Here is a 22,457-nt window from a genome sequence, read left to right on the forward strand (position 1 = left end):
TAAAAATTCAAAAAAAATATAAATTTTGACTACATTTGAATTTTGGAAATCCGTTGAACATCTTGAACAATTTGTGAAAATTCAAAATTCAAAAAAACGTTAAATTTTTTGACAATTTTGAAAATGTCAAATTTTTTACCATCGTAAAAAGCACCAAATCTCACCACCATCCCCATTAAAATTCACAACTCCTCATTTAATTAAATCCATAAAATTTCATTTTTATTCAAATTAAAGCCTTAAATGGATCACATCCAATATCAATTCATTCATTATTATCCAAATTTAACCATTCAAAAAAATAATAACGACTGATCCTCTTTTGTATCCATTCAACAGATAATATGCAGCATAACAGGATAATCTTTTAACAATTTTTAAATATTTATTTTTATGACATTTCATGACTGCCATTTTCCGATAATTTATTCCCCTTTGTGCATGACCATCGCTATAAATGTTGTTGCTTTATTGCTCTCTTTTTTACGATTCGGCAATTATGAAAGCTTCCGTAATTGCTGCTGCTTTTGTGAGCAAAATAAAAATATTTTTTTTTTAGGTAAATTCATGAAAAAAGTTTTGTCGTGCATTAAACGACAATGGGAGATAAAATGCTATAGTTATGCAGGTAATGCCTTGATTTTATTATTATGAAAGCTTTGGGAATATTAAAGGCTGTGTCTATTTGAATATTATAGGATACTATGGTAAATTGTATAAAGGTGGTCGTTCATAAATGACGTGGTTGGTCACTTTGACTCATCCTGAAGGAGAGTTGCGATGACAGGTACCAGTCACAGGTAGGGGTCATAAGATGACCTGTCACAGATTGTAAACTGTTGATAGGCAGACAGATTCGGGCTGTTACAGGCCTGACCTGTCACAGGTCTCGTCTGTCACAAGTGGTGGCCTGTCGACCATCGTGTCGCCCGTCACAGATCTTTGACCTAGAGTCCTGTCCACTCGGGAGTAAATCAGGGTTACAGCTGACCCAACCTGGGTTTTCAAGTGGGGACTGTTTCCGTACATCTCAAGCTCCTCTCATTTACATGATCAGGTATGACTTGAGACATCAGAAACTCGCAATCATAGCTCATGAAGGTTCACATAATTAAGCATAAATTCCCCAAATTCCAAAAATCCTTCCCAATCTCCTACTTTAGCATCAAAACCTCAATTCCTCCTAAATATCATAACCTTATGCCTCAATCATCCCAACATTACCCAACCTACTTCCTCCAAAAATTTTTTCAAAGAAGCCAATTCAATTTACCCAACAAAATTTTTTTGTCAAGGATTCCTCAAACACAATGAAATCTTTCAGTTCTTCCTTTGTTTAGCAATATATGAAAGCTCTCCAAAGAATCATTTTTGTTGATATTACACATGACATACATTAAATGTCATATATGACAATAAAAGGAATATCGTACAAAAGAGAGAGATTCTATTTTTAAAATTAAGAAAACAATAAAGGAAGTGTGAAGGCATTTTATTTATTTTGGTGGAATGTGAACATGTGTGTACTGTGTGTATGTGGGTATGTATGGTTGGTGTGTATTCATGGTGCGTATGGTTGGTTTTGAGAACGTTCGGAAATTCTGTAGCGCCTTGGTAGAGGAAATGGAGGGAAATTTGTGATTTATGGAGATTTTGTTACAAAGTGTTAGCTTTTAAAACGCAATTTTTAGCGTTACACCATTTCCGAATATTCCCTTTTGGCTGGTATTATTAATTACATTGTTCTCAGTTTAATTGATGTGATTTTTTTGTGGGTTTTTTGATGGGATTGCGAGCATATTTTTGAAAAATGAATGTTAAAGGTTACAGTTGTAGATAATTGGCTTAAAATCTTGCTTTATGCTGTATTTTAAGGATATTCCTGTTTAATAGATTCTCTACACTAGATACACTAGCAGGCAAAGTTCATACTTTCATGGTACAGGAAGAACACTGCGGTATGTTTTCCCAAAATCCCGGTCCCAGAAGTTTTTCGGGATGGGGACGGGACCGGGACGAAACATTTCCAACATCGAGGAAGCACGGTACCTAAAATCGATCTCTTTGCCTGTTAAGGATAAGCATATAGTCAGAAATATGTGCTTTAGAGTCCAGTGATCTCCAGTGATATGAAGTTGTAAATGGTTTACCCTAATCACTACCTCATCAGGTACCTGATGCTGCTATTTGAGCAATATTTTACTAATATTATTAATCAGTGATGGGCAACCTTTTTTTTCGTGGCACACCTAAGTGATAAGCTTCAATCGAAACTGCACACAACATACGGTTGATGGAATTTTTTGAAATTTTTTAAAGCACACAAGGGTCACGACCTGAAGGTTATCCACCACTGTCATGAATGAATGACTCCTTGGCAAAACGACATCTAATAATTCATTTTCTCCAAAATAATTTGAATATAAAACAGAATTAAAATTAGAAATTCAGCAAAAAAACAAACAATTTTGACACAATTTCTCTTAAATCTGCCTAATTAGCCCACACATACTTTACTTTATTTAAGAACAAACTTTTTCTGTCTGTGTGTGGGATCATTCCACTTCTCATTATTTTCCATACACAAAACAAAACTTTGTTCCTTTTGTTAAAATTATGATGTGTTAAAAGAAACAAAAAAAAAAAAATTATCAAAACATGAAAGCAACATGCAAAGAGACAATTTATCATCAAATTGCGTGCCTACATGCTTGTCAGATTTTTTTTCTCATTGTTTAAACGTAAAATTGCAAAATAATATCAGACATGAGCATCTCACAAATGAGATTGAGTAGTTAATTGTGTGAACAACAAACTTTTTTTGGTTTTCATGGCTATTAGACGTGCTTTATGGGCAGGCTTATTGTTTTATTTTTGGTCCCATAAATCCTCAATATATACATGTTGATTGGAAATGAATGATTAATTCATTTGTGCCAATTAATGATGACAATAACATAACCGTAAGCATTATGCCAATTATTCGATAATGAGATGATTGGTTTTGATGCAGCTGTGAAGTTTGGCTTGTAATTTATAGTTTTTTTTTTTCTCTTTTATGGCAATATGGTTGTTTATGCTGTTTTTGAGGGTTTGGCTCGAGTTTTATGGCTTTAAGTGTATTTAAGGCATAATTTACAGCTTGAAAGCATGTATGAGTTCAGTTCTTAGAACATTTTGTGATAAATTTTGGATTTTTTTTTGGATTTTTTTTGGAACCTTAAATGCCACCATCAGGACATGCCTCTATACAGCCAACCTGCATGCTTGAGATACAGCAGAAGCGTAACAATGTGGGAAAAATAGAACATTTCCTTTGGTGGCTCTAAAGGAGACACTTTTTAAAGACGCCCACGGGCGCCACGTGACCTTTTTGTGCTACTGAGTCACATGCCAACATAAAGTCATTAGTATCAATCATATGAAATTTTGGCAACTCAGACATGAGAAGCTGTCTATTTTGATTTTAGTGATTTTTAGTCACTCATGCATGCCTTAATGGCATATGAAGTGGGAGCAGGAGGCGTATTAGTCATAAAATACCTCGATGTGTCCCAGGGAAAGACTCCAGCTATGTATGAGCAGTGATTGCCGAGGACAACAACTTTGCATAAGCACAAATTGCAGTAGATCTCGAATCACATCCACAAATTCAAATTCCCCCAAATAAATTCATAAAAAATTTAAATAAAATTCCATTAATCAATACAAACCTTCGTATAGCCAATCAGGTACTCCATTATAAATGGTGCCGGGTACACCAGTTTTCGTTATTCTATATGATTGTGCTGATTTTGGTCCCGTTTTATAATAAATGTCATAATTATACACCATAACCAACGAATGTCCGCGTGGTGTAAATTGTGCATGCAATAGAAATGGCCATTCATCCTCACTTTTTGGCGTTAAGCTTATCGACTCGCTGTGAATGGTACGGAAATATATAAAAAGTTATTATTAACGATTAAAATTATATGGTTTGGAAATAATGGCCCGGAAATAGATGAAAATGAAATTTATGAGTAATAAATTAATGATTTTTTAAGGAATTGTTCTTCTTACCTCGCCTGTATATCATAAACTGTATATTGTGCTAAATATGAATGACGGAAAATTTTTTGTACATTTTGTGCCAACAGCAAGTATTTCTTGTCAGCTGATAATGAGAACTTTACTGGCGCTAAATTTTTCTATAAGCACAAAGAAGACAAAAGAGAAAAAAGTTAAGATGAAAAGCTTCAATTCACTGTCTAAACTTTCTTTTTTGTGTATAATATACAATTTTTGAAGAGTCTCATTCAGTCATTCAAACTTTTTTTATATTATTTTTCACTCGCACTAGCTCGCATTTTGTTCCTTAAACACGCGACAATGACGAACAACATAACAAGGCATACAAAGCCAAAAAGAGAATAATAATGATGATGCTTCTTCAAGTGGAATGTAAAGTAATGGCGTAAGAGAATAATAAGAGTAAGTTGTCGGAAAAGTCATTGAAAAATATGATGGAAGTGACGATTTTGTAGGGGAAAATTGTAAAGAGTTCTTATTGAGGCAGTTCAAAGTAGTTTTGTAGAGATTTTTTGAAATTTCCGCTATTTTTGGTTTCTCCACTTCGAAAAGTTTTTTGCGATTTTTCGCTTGGTAATTGATAAATTTTTGAAAAGTTTAATTCTAAATGCTGTAAAAAAGTGCCAAAAGTTTGTCTACAAAGGTTAAAAATTAGTACGACAAGCAATAAGTAAGATATTTAAGATATTCCAACTTTTACCACTATCCACCATTTTGTTTTTGTAATGTAAGTGACGATTTTGTGCGAAAAATTCCCAAGAGTTTTAATAAAAGAAGTCCAAAGCAGTTTTCCAGTTAGTTTTTGAATTCAATTTTGAAATTCCCGCCATTTTTTATTTTTCCACCTCGAAAAGTGTTATGTGATTTTTTGCTTAGTAATTCATAGATTTTCTTGATTATTGCCTGTAAATGCTGTAAAAAAGTGGCAAAACATTGTCTACTATGATTAGGAATCAGTATGACCAGCAGTTACTGAGATAACTATGATTTTTCAATTTTAACCTCTTCCCGCCATTTTCTTTTTTGTAATTAAATATCAACTTGTACATTTAATTCTAAAAACTAAGAGACCAGTCCATTATAATCTCATTTAACATGCCAAAAGCCTTTTTACTTCCAATTTAAATTCATTCTACCTGTCCTTCCAAGTATTCATAAGCCCATTACTTCCAAGAAGGACAAAATGACCATAACAAAGATCTCAAAATTTCCATAAAAGTGTCAAAAAGAAGCAATGTTTGTCAGCATGAAGGACAGCATCATTAGAGGTTCCTTTTAGCGGAACAAATGCAGAGGAATTCATTGTTTTCACTTTTCAAAGAAATAAGAACCAGGATAAGAACTTTGTAGTGGGTGAAAAAAAGTTTTCAAATGAAAATTTAATGCTTCCATTTCCGTCGAAAATTTCTTTTTTGTGACTTTTTTTGCTTTTCCGCTAATAAAAATAAGCTGGGCTTCAAAAAGCAGCAGAGATAAAAATTCATTTTGTGGCTAAAAATAATATTTGATTTGTTGACGACTTTTGATGCGTCAATAATATTTTTGATGGAATTCTTCTTGTGATTTATGAATTATTTTTCGACATTTTCATATAATTTCCATTATGTCTTGAGGGGAAAACAATAATAAAATTGAATTTTCACTATAAATTCTCAAATATTGGGGGAGACGTCGAGAAGGAGGAGCAACTTGGTGGGAAATTCGATTGTCAAGTTTGATATTTCTGATGATATTCGAGACTCTCAGCCTTATTCAGTGTTATATTCCACGTAATAAATTATGATAATGATTTCTTAAGGGGCCGTTCATAAATAATGTCAATAAATTGAAATTCTTGATTCTTAGTCTAAGCTTCTTTAGCTCTCTTAGCTCGTATTTGAGTATGATGGCTTACTAGGCCAACGCATAAGCAGAGCCTCATTTGATTCTGCAATACTATGTGTATTGGACTGACAGCCTTCAGTATAAGAAGCACAATTGAATAAGGAATGACTTTATGGATGCATAAGATCACGTAGGCGGCCATAGAACTCATGAAAAGGAACTGTTGATCGAGACAGTAATCCACTTTCAATTGGGAAATGGCAAGCAGATAGAGTTAGTTTTAGGTGACATCGATGACCACCCATGGATCACAATTGATCTGCACAGTCACTGAAGGAACTAAATAAGCAATTAACATAAGTTTCTTTGGTTTGAAGCTTGATGCCATCTCCTTATCAATACTACACACCAGAACCGCATGACTCCCCCAAAACAGCACCATAAGAAAGGCAATTACCGAGAACAGAAACACCAAATGGAAGCGACAGAATTTTTTTTCTTCTTTTCGTTCTTCTCCTTCCACCTCATTTCATTGATGGCAATAAATTTGATGATAATAAAAATTAAGGAAAAAAGTGCTTAAAATATCTACAAGTAAAGTGATTTTCGTCTAATGACACTTAATTTTTTTTTTGTAAAAAAATCATTATTAATATCGGCAGTATTTTTTATGATAAATTGAATTAAATAACAAGTGTCGTTCGATTGTCGTCATTAATAAAAGTTAGAGTTGCTATCTACGAAAGTTTCTATTGATAGCAATTATGATTAATGACAATATAAGAAAAGGGAGCCTCATTTAAAGGGAAAAATGTGAAGATTGAATAGGAAATATGTCCCACCGGAAGATGACCGTTTTGAGCGGTTTGGAACATGTATTTCCTTACAATGGAAGTGAGAAGGGATGAATGTTTTTTGTGGAAATTGAATGAAAATGAAGGAAAATTGATAGCATAGCTGTAACATCGAGAGTTGTGCTCGGATCCTTGTGTCATATGGATTTTTTATTCTATAAGATGATTAGAGGAATCGAACCTTGGTTTTCATGTTCTTTCCAGTTTCATTCCTAAGAAGCCAAAAGTTTGCAAATGTCAGAAGAATCACTAAGCTGATGATGGGATTCGTACCCATGTGATCTCAAATTCAACACCAACTATCGTCACCTACACCTTGCCTTTTGACCTACCAAGGCAGTTTTGTTTCATGGGCACTTTTGTTTCTTGATTGAGGGATCAAGGATCCATTTTTCTAGTGCCCGATCATATGGAGCCAAATCGACTCTTTTCGACTTTCTGTTGCTCAGAGCTCTAAATTCATCTTAATCCATCACATTTGAGAAGTCTTAGATGCATCAGCTTTTGAAAAAGCATAAATTTGGAAGTAATAGGATTCAAAGCGTCGACCTTCTAGCAATTACACCAATCTTAAGACAATGACTTTGCAAATTACTCCACAGAAGCACTTATCTTCACTTGAAATTACTGCCAACTTCACACAAATACTTTTTCAACATTCTCACTCATTCCACAAAACTCAAAAGTCAATTCAACATCACTTCAATCATTCCAAATTAAAAAATATGTTGTCCAAAAAATTGGGAAATCGAAAATAAATGGATAGGTATAATGATACTCACATAAGTTGTATTCGACATTAATATCCGCTCAGATAAATTTCCAACACTCAATAATGCTATTTCGCCCCATTGATTTTGATACAGAAACTCTTCAGCTGTAAATAGCCAATCGTTAGAAACAACTCTATTTCTTTTTGTGTTTTTTTATTGCTGGTTCCTTGTGTGAATTTTTGGAGGGAATATTCAAGGATATGGCGCTGATTAAAATTAATAAAATGGTCAGAATCTTTGGGGTTTAGTAAGATTCAGGCCTGCATCTATAGAGGAACAATAAGGTACAGTCGATTTTTGTATGCCTACGCATCTAAAATGCAGTAAATGCAAGCCTGCGCATCTAAAACGCAGGAAATCCAGGCCTGTGTATTTAATACACAGATCTGCGCATCATATACACAGACCTGCGCATCAATACACACCTGCGCACCAATACGCACAGCTGCGCATCTAATACGCAGGCCTGCGCATTTAATACGCAAACCTAAGATTCTTGACTGAACTTAAGGATTTTCCTAACAATACTCAGTTTTTGTCATAAAAAATCTATAAAAAGCATGTATAATATTTGCAAAATTCTCCCAAAATCACCACAAAGACCGCAATCCATCCTAAAATTCACAATCAAATCTCTCAATACTTACGATTAATCCAGCATCCATTATTGCTGGTTAAAGGATTATAAGCACCATCTATGATGTCCTGCAGTTTTATACGTTGACCTTTAATGCGTGGCCCTTGCTCTGGTGGAGTCAGCAGCACCTGAAAGTAGTAAAAATAAGAAAACTTATAGTAACGATCAAAGTCATATCAAGTATGCACACAGAGTAGCCATAATCCCCACCCTCATCCGTTCATTGTGACAATTTAACCTCATGAATTTTTAAATTGATATTTTTCCCGAGAAATGTCTGCCATTTATAGAACCATTTGTGGTCATTATGCAAAGTATAACTTTTACACTTATGGATATATGCATATTTAATGTTGAGGATAGACAGATTGTCTTTGGTATATTCAAAAAATTAAATTCATTTTTAAATCTCAGCTCAAGTCAAGCAATCAACAAGCATTAAAAAAACTGCGCCTCATTCACATCCAATTACAACAATATCATTTCATTAACAGATATCCTAATGCCTTATGCTGCCAACCATGAAAATTTTATATACCACGCAACAGACTTAAAAGCACACAGAATAGAAAAAAAAAACAAAAGAGATGAAGACGGTAAAAAAAGAGGAACTCGTGGCCCATAAAATTGTAAGTGTTAATGCTCCTGCACAGACGGACAAAGAAAAAGAGAAAGCCATTTCGTATGGATTAGGATGATGGCGATGATAGTGTTGAATAATACCTAAAGATAAAAGAATGTAGACATGAAGATTTTGTTGGATTTTGAAGAGACAATTTTAAATGATGGCTGTGAAAAGCTTGAATTTTTAGACTTTCTGTTGAATGACTGAAAGGATGAAAACAGTCTGAGTAGCACAGATTGAATGATCGAGCAAGCATCTGGTCCTAGACCGGTGTGACGCTTGCATGGTGCTGGGCTCAAACTTAATTCTAAACATAGTAAGGTATTGTGCTGTTCGGGCAATCTTTGTGAAATCTGTAGTGAGAAGAAGGTGCTGATTAGGGATTCGTTAAACAACCATTAGTACCTCCTTATTAAAATATTATATTTTTATGAAACATTTTGTGACCCGGTCAAACAAAATGCAGTCGTTTTAACTTCAGCATGATTTAGCAGCTGAAACTATTCCTAGCAAGCAAAGACCATGCCTTCATTTTACAGGAAGACCACTTCGGCATCTAAAAGCAATCTCTTTACCTGATAGGGTATCAATGGTTTTATCTTGTTTTAGTACAAGATATGAATTGAGGAAAAGCTCAGCCAATGGATCGAGGAAGGCCAAAGAGTTCATGGATTGAATATGTAGAAAAGGACACTAAAGCGCTTAACATTTCGAACTGGCAGAAGCTTTCAAAGGATAGAGCCGGCTTTAGACGTTCTTCCACTCGACAACTGGCTCATGTATGCCCCAACCAAGGAAGAAGATGAAGAATGTTTCAAGCCCTTTAGAGCGCAATGAGTCTCTGAAATGCCAATCATCATTCTCTTAGGATACTTTACATCTGATGCTGAAAATTTCTTAAAATTGTCAGTTCCTTCTTACTTTAAACATCACATACAAGTGAATGATTCATAAAATATTTTTATATCACTAAGAATCGGACATGACAGTTGGCAATAAAATTCAAAAAACATTCTTTTCTTCCATCATGTACGAATGGACATCTGATGATGTAAAGTCGTTCAGCAACGCCTTATGCATGTTCACTTAAAAAATTCATTTGACACACTCAAAAGCTGCCTTTAATCATTCATCATCATTTCTGACTGAATCGTTTTGAATGAGACATTTGCTGAGTAAGAAATTATGTTTTGGGAGGAGTTGCTGTGTGTTTGAACAAAAGAAACATCACATCTCGTCTCACATGCTGTTTATGTCATTTACATTTTTTATTAAGCATACTCTTTTTTGTGTGTGTATGCTGTCTTCCTTTCCTGTTCGAAATGATTTTTCTGTACATCCGTAAAAAATGAGACATTGTCGTGTATGTTTCATGTATTTATTTGGGAAAAAGGGATGGATGTTAAGTGTCGGAATGGCTTTGTTGTTAATTAAATCCAGAGTTGCAAAAAAGGTGCCTGGGACAGACAAAAACCGTACAAATTTTTGGTAAATTGTATGGTTTTGTAAGAAAAAAAAGGACATGCAGAAACCGTACAAATTCTTGATAATTTGTATGGTTTTGTAAAAAAAATAGGACAGACAAAAACCGTACAAACTATTGGTAATTTGTATGGTTTTGTAAGAAAAAAAAGGACATGCAGAAACCGTACAAATTCTTGATAATTTGTATGGTTTTGTAAAAAAAATAGGACAGACAAAAACCGTACAAACTATTGGTAATTTGTATGGTTTTGTAAAAAAATAGAACAGACAAAAACCGTACAAATTCTTGGTAATTTGTATGGTTTTGTAAGAAAAACCATATAAATTATCAAGAATTTGAACGGTTTTGCTTGTCAAAGGCACCTGTTATGCAACTCTGGATAAATCTGTGCCTGAATTCCCTGATGTGACAACCTTTTGTGATGGGACTAGATTAAATGGTAGAAGTGCTGTTGACTGCCTTAAAAATTATCTTGGGATGTAATATTTATCAATGGCATTACATTCAGCATGTAGCAGCACATGAGAGAAGACAGCATGATCCTGACTATGTCTCTGAACTCGACCAGCATTAAAACATTCACCTCAGCACATGAACATGACACAATTTTTGGTGAAAATTATCTCTTGATTAAAATTAATGTCTATAGACTTAAAAGTTACTCTACATGTCAGTGAATAAACACAAAAAAAAAATTGCATGACATCCCAGTAAAATATATGCTGATTATTCCCACACTCATCTGCGAAAAAAAGTACATCATTTTCTGCCTACGGTGTAACTTTAATTTACTTTTCATGCGACATAAATTTACAGATTTTTTTTTTGGCTGCTTCTTTTACATCCATTTGTATAATTTATGAAAGCTTTAAAGGAATAAAAATTGATCTTTTTTCCCTTTTTTTTTGTGGAATGAAGGAAGGTTCCATTTTTATCTTGTAATATATATTACATGAAGAATGAAAAAAAATTGTATACAGTTTAGAACATGGGTGAAAAGGAGGAACAGAAATGTTTTGTAAGACAGTGATAAGTTTTAGGGAAGGATGCGGTAGAGATGAGGTGCTTATGACGCATTTTTGAATGAGATGACTAGCTTATTCACTATGGAGCTAGAAGTGTACTCAAAATTGTATACCAAAAGAAGCATACTCAAATTATTACACTGCAAGAAGTATACTCAAATTAGTATACTGCAAGAAGTATACTCAAATTAGTACACTACAAGAAGTATACTCAAATTAGTACATTTCATACCCGAATCAGGATACTTAGAGGATATACTAAAGCAGTTCATACTTCAAAAATAGAAATTTCCACAATTTATTCAACAAAATCCTCAAAATTAGTATTCAAGCACACCAACAGACACCCAGACAGACATCAACCAAAAAGCTAATTTATCTTCCCAAAAAATCACAACTTTAAGTAAAATGAAAATGTATAAAAAATGTTTCTGAGTTTTTTTTGGAAGTACAGAAAAAGAAAAAAGGAATGTTTACGGCTTCTAATAAATTATGTCTGACAAGCATTTCAAATTCATTTCAATTTCACCTGAGCGAGATTTCGGGGAAATAAATGGAAAAAGGCAAATTTTTTCCCTGTCTTTATTTTACAGCTGGAACCGTCTTGTTGGTTTGTATGACACAAATGCTTTTTCCTTATCTTTACATACAAATTCTATTGCTGTTCCTGACTGTTGATTTTTATTGAAATTATTTTATGACTGAGCCTGTCAGATCAGAAAAATATGAATGCGAAGTATGGATGGGACAGATTAAGCATCAAAAAATAATTTCTTGATGGATTTTTCAAGTTATCCGTGAGATGTGAAATAAATTGTGATTTGAGATGTTGTGACAGATGGATATTTGTGTAGGAATGACAGTTTGGTGATTTTTCAAGGATGTCTTTACCTACTTTGTGTGATTTTTATGATGAATTTGAGGTTTTTATAGGGAAATTAATTGTGGAAGCTCAATAAGATTGCATTCTGGTTCCCAAACCGGTTAATTAATCAAAAATCTAGTGCCAGGCTGGTATGACTTTGACTAAGTGCCCGACAGCGAGGGAGACAACTCAGTTGACAAAAATTTCACTTTTGTCACTTTTAACAGCATTTTGTCATCGTGAGGAAGACCGATAAATTTCTGGATTAAATGTGGTGAAAATGACGCTAGAGTTCTTATTATTCCAAACTGACAGAAGGTTCCGAATGATAGAGCTATCTTTAGACATTTTTTAAGCGTGGTAATAGGCGCTTGTGAGCACTAGCCAAGAAAATAAGTAATAATAAAACCAAGCATTTTATCATCTGTCATCTAAATTGTCCTCTTCTCCGGTAATCGATTTGTTTTAAATCTGGTACCATGGCAGAGTCACGACTGTCTGTTACCGGATTTAGGATCGATAAGCACACCAAAAAAGTCCTGGAAGAAGCTGTCGATAGAAACAGTATTGCATTTTGAATTGATCATTGGCAGAAGAAACCCAGCAATAGAGTCATCTTTAGGCGTCATTTGGAGAAGGCCATGGATCAAAATTGATATGTACGGCCTGCGAAGTAAGTAATTAAAAAAGAGCATCCCCGAATGCTAAGAGCCTTACCCATTTCAATTCCCAACAAAAGCTCTGATCATCCGTTTACTTTGATTTGATTATTAAATAGCCCATAAGAATTCGTCAAAAAAGCACATTCCATGCCAACTTTCCCAAACATCCATCCACCAACTGTAAAATCCTTCACAAATCAAAAGTAACACAATAAAAGCCAACGAAAAAAAGAAATTTAAAATATGATAATAAAAAAGCTTCTTAAATAAAAATTTAATCAGATTCCACTAAGAAAATTATTTTTCATTTTCCTTTCCGACCGGCTGAATGAGAAAATTTAATTTTCCACGAAAAAATTTGTTCCAACAGCCACTTTTGTGCTGTATAAATATTTCTATTTTCTTCCATCGTCAGCACAGATTCGTTGAAAGCATTTCTCAAAAAAAAGTTCAGAATCAAGTCAGATGAAAAATTTAAATAATAACATGAAACATTTCATTTTGTTAAAAGCTTTCGTATTAATAATACCTTACAATGTAGGAGCACTATAGTCTACAAAGTAATTCATTATATTCCAAAGAAGCCTGGATGCTTGCAGGCAGGCATTCAATTTATTTAAATTAAAGCTATACCTTATGAAATTCTTTCACTTTTTCACTCTGTACCCGAGCGGCATAATATGGGAAATTACAATTTTACGCGTGTTATGTTTTCCATGCAGTTGCATGGACAGTAATCAGCCATTCCGGTGGGTCATCAGGGCGACTCCGCGTCTTTCCGTCAATACGGCGACCGAATTAACGATACCAGAGCTTGAAGTCGATTCAGATTTTGGACGGAAAAGTCGACTTAAGTCGACTCGACACCATACAAACTCCAGGTCTGTACATACTGTTTAGCCCGCATTATCATTAAGTACATTAAACTCCCCACTCGACTTCATACAAAATTCGAATAAATTTCGAGTTTTAAGCGATATTTTAACAAGCATACTGTCCCTAACTGGCAAAGATAAATCTTTTAAGTGCTGTACAGCATCTGTTCCAACATCGAGTTTTGATCGATATCTTAGCGATCACGTTGTCCCTAACCAGCAAAGATACCGATTTTAGGTACCTTCGTGGTCTTTCTGCAAGAGTGCTGGAAATTAGAAACTGGCAGAAGTTATCTAAAGACAGATCCAGCTTTGAACGAATTCTAAATGCGGAAAGAGATCCCCGTGCGCCTTCGCCAAGGAAGTAGTAGTAGGAGGAAGTAATAGGTCTTTCTGTACCTTGAGATCATACTCATGGAAGGAAGCTGTCGATAGAGATAGTGTCACACTTGGAATTGGTAATTGGCAAGCGGTAGCCAGCGATAGAGCCAGCTTCAGGAACCGACTGAGGGAGGCTATGGATTACACTTGATCGGTACGGCCAGCGAAGTAAGTAAGTAAGAGATCATCCTCTTTCCCTTTTAGGGATGTATAGTTCGGGATAGCTTTTACAAACAATAATGTGAACAATTACATGCTGTAAACTGTCATGAGCAATGTTTACAGTAGATTAAAAATATGTTGTAAGGCATATGTGACTATGTATGATGCTAGTCATGTGGAACGTTGTGAATTTTTTTGTAGTTTAATATTAAAGGGAATTAAGGAGTGGGTTTATTAATGAAGGTAAGGTATTGATAGACTAGAGAAACTAGGGATATGCATGTGTCAAGGATCAGACACTCTAAAATTACATTAAGGACAACAAATCATTAGAATCTTATGGAACCTGAATCATGCTGGGGTATAAAGCACAGTAAGTACAGTAAGTACAGTAAGTACAGTAAGTACAGTAAGTACAGTAAGTACAGTAAGTACAGTAAGTACAGTAAGTACAGTAAGTACAGTAAGTACAGTAAGTACAGTAAGTACAGTAAGTACAGTAAGTACAGTAAGTACAGTAAGTACAGTAAGTACAGTAAGTACAGTAAGTACAGTAAGTACAGTAAGTACAGTAAGTACAGTAAGTACAGTAAGTACAGTAAGTACAGTAAGTACAGTAAGTACAGTAAGTACAGTAAGTACAGTAAGTACAGTAAGTACAGTAAGTACAGTAAGTTCAGTAAGTACAGTAAGTACAGTAAGTACAGTAAGAACAGTAAGTACAGTAAGTACAGTAAGGACTTTAGACTATCTGACCCTTGGGATATGCTAATAACCAAGTATGATCAAGGCTTCATATGTATGTAATTATCTACATCCAATACTACCAATTATCAATCCAAGCTTCACCAAGACATCCTCAACTGCAGTAGAATATGCCTACAAACTTTTCCCAATTGTCTCAGTTCCATATTCACAACATCCATCTATAATTACATTCTATCGTCACCCCTTGGGTCATACAACACCCTCCAACTTAATACTTCTGATTTTATGTAATCTCATCGGCATCATTAGATTCACATAATTTTGGCTATTATAATCATCATGTTTGATATGTGACAGACCAAGACAACAAACATGCCTTTAAGTCATATAAAGGATATTGTGATCATTTACACTTTGTAATCAAATCTTCAACAGCATGTCATTAACTAAATTGAATTGATGTCGTAAATTGAACAACAATAGACAATAGCCAACCTTAGAGAAGCAATAAAGTGTGACCAAAAAGTGAGAGGAATTGGAATTAATTGCCATGTAGCCACAAACTCGATTTTATCCTGTATGTCTTCGTAATGCGGATTACACACCGTGTGTTGTTGTAGCATCCATACAAAAAAATGGATATTCCGACAAGAGCTTTTTTTCAATTACTGTAAGTGAATTGGATTGGAGCTTATTTTCCAGCAAGTCGTGAATTCGAACTTTCTATTTGCCACAATTTTCTACTTCTATGTTATTTATGGATGTGAAAACTGTTTATTCCTTCCAACGCTTGCATGATAATTGACTATTTATGTCAAAAACGATTGCAATGTGCTGCAAATACAGTTTATTTGATTTAGAAAGTAAAGCGACGAGGAACTTGATTTGAGAGTTAATTCACACGATGAGCTGAAGTTGGTTGGTTGTGGATTGAGATTGTGATTTGGTTTATGTACTGAACTTGCTTTCTTGGTTAGGGAGCACATGGTTATATTACTTACTTACTTACTTCGCTGGCCGTACAGATCAACTGTGATCCATGGCCTCTCTCTGATGTCGCTTATAACTGGTTCTATCGCCGGCTTCCGCCTTCCAATTGCCAATACTAACGCGTGGTTCTATTCCTAAGCGTAAGTCATGTCTGAAATCAGCTCTAGCCTTTGAAACCTTTTGTCAAATCGTGATATTGAGGACGTTTGAGGAACAAGGAAGTAAGTAAGTAAGTCTTTTATGATCATATGTTTTACTGGAGCAGGAACGAGACCGAGACAGCCAATTCGTGTCAATTCCTCGTATCTGTCGAGACGTTCCTAGTCTTAACTATTCTAAGTTAGACATTCATCAAAGTAATTAGAATCAAGCTATAAAAGACCAGAATCATGCAAGATGGTCGGAATCAGCCGTCATATTACCATCCGGACAGCATTGCGTCTTGTCGTTCGGTCGATGGCATACCGGCATCCTAGCGAACACTTTGTGATTTTCAGGAGCTTCCAACAGCACCAGGTACAAACTCAACCTAATTATCTCAACAAAACTACATCCAAAATACAATTTCAGTAATCTGAAGCTCCTCAATCTTATTATCATCTCAACATATCCTGTTACTTGCTCTATTTTTCTTCTCGAGAATGCACTTGATTGCCTTTTAAAGTCAATTTCAGATTTCACAATCTTTTCTTCTTCTTATTTTTTACATCCATCTGGCTTCTTTTTGCTACTGCAATATTGATCCTTATATAGAAATCTTGTTTCATTGTTTGTAAGGATTGAGGAAATTGAATTGAGATAAAGAAAATAAAAAATGGAATATCAGCAATACAGGAAGGAATATTAAGAGGAAAGATGAGGATTATAGGGTGGGAAGTACTTGAAGGATGAAGGATTTTTTTAAGGTAATATGCTAAACTTCTTTTGTGAAACTGTTGGATTACTAGAGGACATAATAGTGTTATGATTACGATTAAAGGATAATGTGTTGGATTTGAAGTTTCATTATGTAGATTCCAGTGCTCGACGTCCACTAGAATCTTATATATAGTCAAGTCGACTTTTCCATACAAAATTCAAGTCGACTTCGAGCTTTTGTAGATTCTAACACTATTTCACTCTATGAACAGTAGCTGACTAAAGCAAATTGAGCCTTTCGCTGACTATCGCATGACAACTGCCAATAGCAAGTATGTAGAAAGTCTAACAATATCTCTTTCAACAATTTCTTTCTATCTTAAGTTGAACAAGCTGCAATTAGTCGAATGTATGTATAGTTATCACCTTGACACTTGTGGAATTTGCTATGAAATGTCTAGTTTATGACTATTAATCGATTAATCGAAGCATATTAAACTCGAGTTTGAACTCTTCAGCTGACTAGACAATATTTTAAATTGTTGGAATTTAATTCCTGTAAAAGCATGTCAACGGAATATCATTGAATGTTAAGAACCTTCTGTTAAGGTCCAGTAACGCTTACTCTTTAGGTAGAGCGCCCATCTAAGTTTTGGAATCTATGACAAATTTTGAACATTTCCGTTTTGAAGATCCGGATTTAAGCCCAATATTAAGAATATTAAGACATAAAATAGTCCAAAAGAACCGCAATAGTGCCAAACTTAGAAGTGTCCCGATTTTTCCCAAAAGGGTCTCGATATTTTGCGAAAATTCTCTGGACACCCTATCCTAAGGGGAATACATAAGATGTATCCACAGTTTATATTGGTCAATTTGTCAAATTCCCAATTAACCCCTGGTAGCTCAGTGGTAGAAGCATGCGTCTGAAAATCATAGGACGTGGGTTCGAATCTCTTTCCAGGATCCGTTATTCGAGATTCCACTTTTTCTGTTAGCCCAGAGATGGACAATCTGTGTGCCGTCAAATTTATAGGAAAATCCTATGAGCTGCACGTCGTGTTCGGTTTCAGTCAAGGCTTACCACCAATACGTGCCGCGAAGAATAAAAGGTTGCCCACCACTTTGAATCCCATCTGCATAAATTGAACAAAAATTGACTCCTTTCATGCATAAACTGCCAATCAAGTTTCCATCCCTTGAATTGACTCGATCTTAAAAAATCGATTTTTAAGGAATTCCTTTCTGCCTGTGCTCAGCAAATATTTATGAAAATCACTTTCAAATGTTTCCTTTTCTACATCGCATTTACTGCTTTTTTCTTTACATTTCAGTCTCGAGATATTGAAATTGGTTAAAGCCCTTGAGATGAATTTAGATTGCATTTTAGGCACACCGGTAGCTTTAACTGTGTCACAAGTTGCTGTCAAATGAACCCAAAAAATTAGCCGAGTGAAAAAAAAAGAATTCAGGTGTAGGATTCGATTTAAATGGGGGAATAACCTTAAAAGTTGAACATTCTTAAGGGATTTATTGAAAAAAAGGCACAAAAAAATTCTCAATTTCCTCTCTTATTTTACGTGGATATTTTTGTGCTGTTCCTTATTATTAAATATGAAAATTGTTGTTCCTTCAATTATTCCAACACTTCGAAGCCGTCACTTCCTGTCGAGAATTCAAATTAAATTTATTTAATAAGCATGTGCGAGTCAGGCATCAAATTCTCATGATGACGACCATTTTAACCTTTCTAAATTAAGATTTCTTGTAGCTTGATAGCTGTTACCTCAAGGAAATAAAAATTTTGATTTCATTAGACCTTTTAAGGAATGGCAGTTCCACAAACTTAAATGTTTAAACTTAATCTATGCAAATAAAACGTTTGGAATTAAAATTATGGAAAATTAGTTTCAAAAACAGTGTTTCTTAACCTTTTTTGAGTTATGGCACACCTTGGTGGTAAGTCATGACTAGAACGGCACGCAGCATGCGGTTCGTGGCATTTCCAAAACACACTAGTGCAGTGGTGGACAACCTTTGTTCCGCGGTACACAATATGCCGTGTGTGATTATGGCCATTATATCCCGCAACAAAATAAAAGGTTGTCCACAACTGAACTAGTGTACCGTGGCACACAGTTTAGACATCACTAATTTAAAGCTTTCTTCTTCAACATCCTCAACCATTCCCATCCATTTCCGGCCATAACCACATCATCTATTATAAAATTCACATTATTTAACAAGTAACACACTCATTCAATGTTGAGCCATTACACAGAGGAAATATAAAGCAATACTCATAAAATTACGACCGCACATATAATTTTTCATGCTTATTGTATCTCCATTTTTCTTTCTTTCAGATGAAAACTTGCTCGACATTTTTTTTTTATTATTAAATTTTTATGAACGTTGTTGACTGTTGTGGATATAATGTTGCCGCGTAGATGATGATGATGACAATGGTAATGGAATGTGACATATAAAGGTAAGTATTGCAATGCAGGAAACTAGAGAAGTTGTGCGTTGAACATTGTTGTGGTTTGATGTGAGGTTATCAAGCTTGAGGTAGTAAAGAATGAGAAAACCCAAGAATACCCAAGAAGACTCGAGAAGACCCGAGAATACCCGAGAATACCCGAGTAGACCCGAGAATACCCGAGAAGACTCGATAAGACCAGAGAAGACACGAGAAGACCCGAGAAGACCCGAGTAGACCCGACAATACCCGAGAAGACTCGAGAAGACCAAAGAAGACACGAGAAGACCCAAGAAGACCCGAAGAGACCCGATAAGATCCGAGAAGACCCGAAGAGACCCGATAAGATCCGAGAAGATCCGAGAAGACCCGAGAGTACCGAGAAAGACGAGCCAACATTCTAGTTTCCCACAACATCATCATTTCCATTTTTGTTAGGCATCGCCATAATTTTTTATCATCACTCATCACTCCTTAATTCTCATCGTCACATTTTACTTTTATTTTCATTTCTAGCTTCTTCGCTTTACTCGTTATAATAAAAATCTCTTTTCACAAATATTTACATTTTTCACCGTATGTATGGGAGGATATAGTAAGTCAAGCCGCAAGAAAGAAATATGAAAATGGTGAAAAATGGAAAGTCCCTTGAGATGATTTTTGGATTGAACTTTAAGGTAGTTAATATGTCAACAGAATTAGGTCAAACTTCATTTATCCTGAACTACATAAATGAAGAAGGCTCTGGTATGTGGATAGCATATGGCAGCCATTTGGATTCAATTTTGAAGCGGCTTGCATTTGGTAATAAAAAAAGAGCTTTAGCCGAGGCTTAAAAGCTCTGAAGCGAAGCTTTAAAAGCACTGTAGTGAGTCGAGTTGATTACTGTCTCTATCGACAGCTTCTTAGAATCGTCACTCAAGGTAAAAGTTCAAACTTTCTCCAACACTACAAAAATTCTCCCAAAATTGTTACAATTCTTCAGGAAGCATCTCATTCTCACATAAAACGGAATCAAATGAAATTTTCATGACGGGTACACAAAGACCCTTTTTTTTGTGTGTACGATATCATCAAGGATTATGGTTCGGAAACACCAAGACACATCCATCACCATAAATTTGAATTTAACTTACAACCATAGATCGATGGAAATTGTGTGTATTTTACTGGCTTTGAATAACATCACATTTGTAGGATGTAGAAAGGAACATTTGAAGACGAGAAGAAATTGGTGTGCAAATATTTAAATAATTCAAGAATCTCTGATGATCATCATCAATATAAGTGTGTGAGAAAAAAAAATTGGATATACTCAAAAAAAGACACTCAATGTTAAGAGATACATGATGATTTGGACATTCTACGTCATTCTTCTTTGTGCTGTTTAGATTGAAAAATTGCTTGTTTGCTGTTTATGTATTATTAAAAGGAAATGAATTGAGACGGATGTTTTGAACGCTGTTCATTCAGCATAGAAATCGATGATTTCTATTGTTATGTAAGGTCGGAACTGCGGATGTTTGTAGGGAATTAATGTATTGCTTTCGATAGCTATTTTAATCAGGAAAGGTAAGCGCTTGATTTGAATTTTTGATTTTTTTAGAGCAGTGTTGTGCAACCTTTTATTTTGCACACCTTGCCTCGGCTCACGGGTTGCTCAATACTGTCTTAGATGGTAAACATTCAATTTTGAGGTTTGAATGTTTTTGGGAATTTTATTAATTAATCAAGTTTAGGATCTGCTGGATTTGTTATCTTTGTATGCTGTAAAGCATAAACTTTGTCATTAAACATATCCAGTCCAGATAAAATGACTAGAATTCAAGAAAACTCATAATTTTTCAACCGACACTAAGTAGGAAAGGTCAATAAATATTGAGCTTATAATGGTAAATCCACTCAAAACTTAATGATCCGAAAATTTACAGTCATGTTGCCCATCAGATCACCCACATGTCGTGATTGAACGTGAGTCACCCTAGCGACATCATTGAGATGCTCAGGATGATTAACAATATCCCCAAGGTCAACCCAATTACGATTGCTTAAAAGTTGGTTCCCTTGACAATTGCTGAAGCAGCACACATATCTATAGTCCTTAATGAAACTTACCAAATACAGCTCAACTGCTCAAACTCACTGCTCAAACCATTCTCAGAAATAAACAAATCCAATATCGAACAAACATTTTCATACTTCCAATTCAGACAACATCCAGAAAACTAATCCATCCTCACATTTCTACACCCAAATGGCGACATCATCCCAGTCATTCCTCATATTTTTTCTTATCTAATTCCATCTCATCAAAATGAATATCAAAGCTTTGTCATTTGCTGTACTGAAATGGCAAACAACAAAAGAAGATGGATCTTCTCCTCCTCTAAAATTTCTTTATTTTCTGTTGAGAAGATTATTTTTTCTTCCTTCTTAGTTCCTCTTATTATTTTAAGACTCTTTTACATTCCCATTTATTTCTCGTCTTGTTTATGACATTGGATGAAATATTCTTAAGCAATGCTTAGTTTTGATTTACTTGAGTACTAAAAAGTACTAAAAGATTATCCCGCTGAATGGGAAAAATATTTGAGTACTAAAAAGTACTAAAACATTATCCCGCTGAATGGGATAAATATTCGGGTATGAAAAATTGGTACTAAAAACTTACCACTGATGTCACAATGAGAGCGAGTACGACAATTATCACAAGTAATGCTATTAAAATTCCCCTCCAGTTTCGTTGATTTGGATTTGCCGACACCAACTGATGAGCACACAATGATGATTGTTATTGAAATATGAAACGAGAGAAAATTGAGATAAAATATTATTTAATTTTATTATTTTTGGCTATATCGATTTTTTAGAATTGTTTGGTTATGAATATGAATGATTAATTGGAAGTGAACTGTTGTTCTGTTTCTGTTGCACATTGAATTGATATACGGCAATATAAAATTTAAATAATTAATTCGAATTGATGCTGAATGATGCAAAATTATCAAAATATTTGGTGCTTTTTGGACTGTGGTAAATGATAAAGTCAAAAATGTATGAACTTTATTGGAAATTTGAGGAGCTTAATAAATAGTTGATGCTGATTTGGTTTTCGGGTATGAGATAATTATGCTGATTTTATGATTCATTTTTAATTAATTGCAATAATGATTGAAATA

The 22,457-nt window shown here is 34.7% G+C and overlaps 1 protein-coding gene across 1 annotated transcript in view; it reads right to left on the reverse strand.

Annotated features, from left to right (window-relative positions):
• Dpp10 (Dipeptidyl peptidase 10) overlaps window positions 1–22,457 on the reverse strand; it is a 65,382-nt gene that overhangs the window by 20,679 nt on the left and 22,246 nt on the right. Inside the window, exons 2-6 of the mRNA XM_070650361.1 lie at window positions 21,950–22,045; window positions 8,170–8,287; window positions 7,532–7,626; window positions 4,063–4,190; window positions 3,714–3,922 (exon numbers count right to left, since the gene is read on the reverse strand). Of these exons, the coding sequence (XP_070506462.1) occupies window positions 3,714–3,922; window positions 4,063–4,190; window positions 7,532–7,626; window positions 8,170–8,287; window positions 21,950–22,045 (646 nt within the window). The remainder of the gene's footprint in view (window positions 1–3,713; window positions 3,923–4,062; window positions 4,191–7,531; window positions 7,627–8,169; window positions 8,288–21,949; window positions 22,046–22,457) is intronic.

Source organism: Chironomus tepperi, unplaced genomic scaffold (assembly GCF_022539635.2).
Source record: "Chironomus tepperi strain 1889 unplaced genomic scaffold, CSIRO-AGI_Ctep_v1 contig_445, whole genome shotgun sequence".
Lineage (NCBI taxonomy): Eukaryota > Metazoa > Arthropoda > Insecta > Diptera > Chironomidae > Chironomus > Chironomus tepperi.